The sequence below is a fragment of the Triticum aestivum genome, chromosome 6A, assembly GCF_018294505.1.
Source record: "Triticum aestivum cultivar Chinese Spring chromosome 6A, IWGSC CS RefSeq v2.1, whole genome shotgun sequence".
Taxonomy (NCBI): Eukaryota; Viridiplantae; Streptophyta; class Magnoliopsida; order Poales; family Poaceae; genus Triticum; species Triticum aestivum.
In genome coordinates, this window is record NC_057809.1 from 611,741,130 (window position 1) to 611,743,712 (window position 2,583).

General features: G+C 44.1%; 1 protein-coding gene across 1 annotated transcript; it reads right to left on the bottom strand.

Annotated features, from left to right (window-relative positions):
• Window positions 1-222: 222 nt before the first annotated feature.
• On the bottom strand, window positions 223-2,329 carry LOC123129032 (uncharacterized). The gene is made up of 3 exons (XM_044549170.1): window positions 2,150-2,329; window positions 1,126-2,067; window positions 223-1,019 (listed from the first exon to the last, which is right to left on the bottom strand). Exons 1-3 carry the CDS (start codon window positions 2,183-2,185, stop codon window positions 501-503), a joined length of 1,497 nt encoding a protein of 498 aa, XP_044405105.1. The 5' UTR covers window positions 2,186-2,329; the 3' UTR covers window positions 223-500.
• Window positions 2,330-2,583: the final 254 nt, after the last annotated feature.

Below are 2,583 nucleotides of genomic sequence, written 5' to 3' on the forward strand. Positions count from 1 at the left end.
GGACGGACAGGAACACTGCCGTTTCTTACGTGCATTTTCTTCTTGCGGCAAAGCTGTTGTCAGCAAAGTTTGTACTCCCTCCGTAAAGAAATAGAAGAGTGTTTAGATCACTATTTTAGTGATCTAAACACTCTTATATTTGTTTGAAATAGAAGAGCGTTTAGATCACTATTTTAGTGATCTAAACACTCTTATATTTTGTTTACAGAGGGAGTATTTCAGTGTCCATGAAAAATAGAGAGTGCCGTGGCTCTCATAAATACAAGATTGAAAAAATAACAGATCATCATTTGAACTGAATATAGACTGTATTCAACATAAGCACGTTACTGCACGACCACAACATAGACGTGCTTATTTTATCCATTCATTTGTCGAAAATAGCTAAATGAGTTGTTCCAACAAATTGGTAGACGAGATACATTTCTGCAGAATATGCAATAGCGCCGACGTAGTGGCTACTACTGGGGTCTTTGAAATAGAGGTTTATCTTCATCAACTCAACCTAATGAGCGGAAGTGAATAACAGGAGAAGCCGTAGCCGAAGCGGCTGTCATCTTCTCCCTCAACAAATCAAGCTCCTCGCTTGTCCGTGGATAACTCGAAGGACGAAGCGCCACCTGAGGAAACTTTTCGAAACACAATGGGCACACCTTCCTGGAGTGCAGGGATACCTCCCTGATGTTCACAGCAGCTTGAATGATGCGTCTAATGTATCCGATGAAATTGTCATCGGACTGGAAGCCATAGATAGTCAGCCTTGCCAGATTCTTCTGCTTAAAATGAGGATCAGATGGTTCCCACTTCACATCCGTTTTCTTGGAGATGCTCTTTTGTGACTCGATCAGGCACTTATGGTCCCATACTGTGATGCAAAGCTCCTCTAGGTATGGTGCCGCTTCAAGAAGGAACAGTGTCCAGGAGATATCACATTCTTCGCGAAGATGATCCAGATTCACAAACCGTAGTTTGGCAAGCACAGGAGCAAGCACTTTGGGGCATTCTGGTTGAATCCAAATCTGTGAGAGATAAAACAAATTAGAAGTAATAATGCATGCAAGTTGTGCAGAAATTGTGCATCATACAGTTAATGAGAATGGGATAGAAATGATTAGAGTGAGTTACCTTTTCACTTCGAAACTCCAGATACAAATCGCTTACAGTGGGGGCATTAGCAAGCAGCTTGCTTAAGTTGAGTGTCTTGCCTGATAAGTATGGACAAGCAAGACTGAGCTTCGAAAGCTGAGGGACAAAACCAAGAACCAAGGGATTATCATCATACTGCCAATCCCTATAGGACATCCGCTGGAGCTTTGGTAGACAGGCAAGCTCCACTGTTTCAAATTTCCCAAAGATGATAACAAGCTCAACTAGTTGAGCGTGTTCTACATGGAGCACCGAACGGACCCCCTCGTCACACTCGAAGAAAGACAAGAACTCCAACCGCTTGCAATGGCTAAGGATGTTGGATATATCTGATTTACCAAACCTCATATTCCGTAGATGCAGCCGCGTGAGACCAGCAAATGCATCCAGACAATCACGAACAAAATCATTGAATTTCTTAGCATAGAGCAGGCGATGGGCATCAGTGCAATGGCTGAAATCCTTCTGTGTCATGATCTCAAACTCAGCTGCATCCAATTTCTGGGTCACCATGGCGAGGCCGACAGATTTGCCGATGGAGAGACAGCGAGAGGGAACCAAGAAAAATTTGAGCTTCAGCTTGTGAACAGTGATGTGTGGAGACCTCGTACTAAGGATCTTGTCCGTCACTTCAGCCACAACACCATCCATTTCAAACAAATCACGAGGGCTGAGATCAATTACGATCTGCGAGAGCATAGTGGGCAGCTCCTGCAGTCGCTTCGAAAGGATGCAGGTTCTTATGGCATCAAGCGTACCCACCCTCTCGAGGATGTTGAGCAGCAAATCATTGGGCAGCTCCCTTAGCCTGTCCTCCGCATTACTCTTCCACTGTGTTTTCACCGTCCCAAGGACTTTGACCACAACATCACTTGGCAGCTCGCTTAGCCTTTCCTCTCCATAACAAGCTGCTATCTCCGACTGCGTTAAGGGGACGGATTAGTCATCGGTGATAGATCGATAATTTGTAAGAACAAATAAAGCAACAAAAAAAACGACTTACATCACGGCTGCGGCGGCGACCTCTATTGAACTTCATGGCGATCCGATCTCAAAAGGAACAAAGCAGACAACTTGCGTCGACAAACAAAACGCCAGCAATTATTCTTGAAACGATCCTCCTTCGGTGTACGACAATCGTCGAAAATCAGGCTGAGCGCTTATAGTATAGCCTGCTCCGAACCGGATCCAATCTGGCGGACAATTAGTAATTCAGACTTCTCGATTTACTATGGTTTCACAAGAGGCGGGCATATTAAAACAGCACCTTTTTCTAATACAAACCGAAATTGATCCTTTCCTTCTTCGAATCATATTACAGAACGAGATTGCCACATGTGTTTCCTTATTACTTCTTCGAATGAATCCGACCTTGTTTTGTTTGCTTTCATAAGTGCACTAGCTAGCACTTCTTTAGCGACTAATCAAACCCCGGCA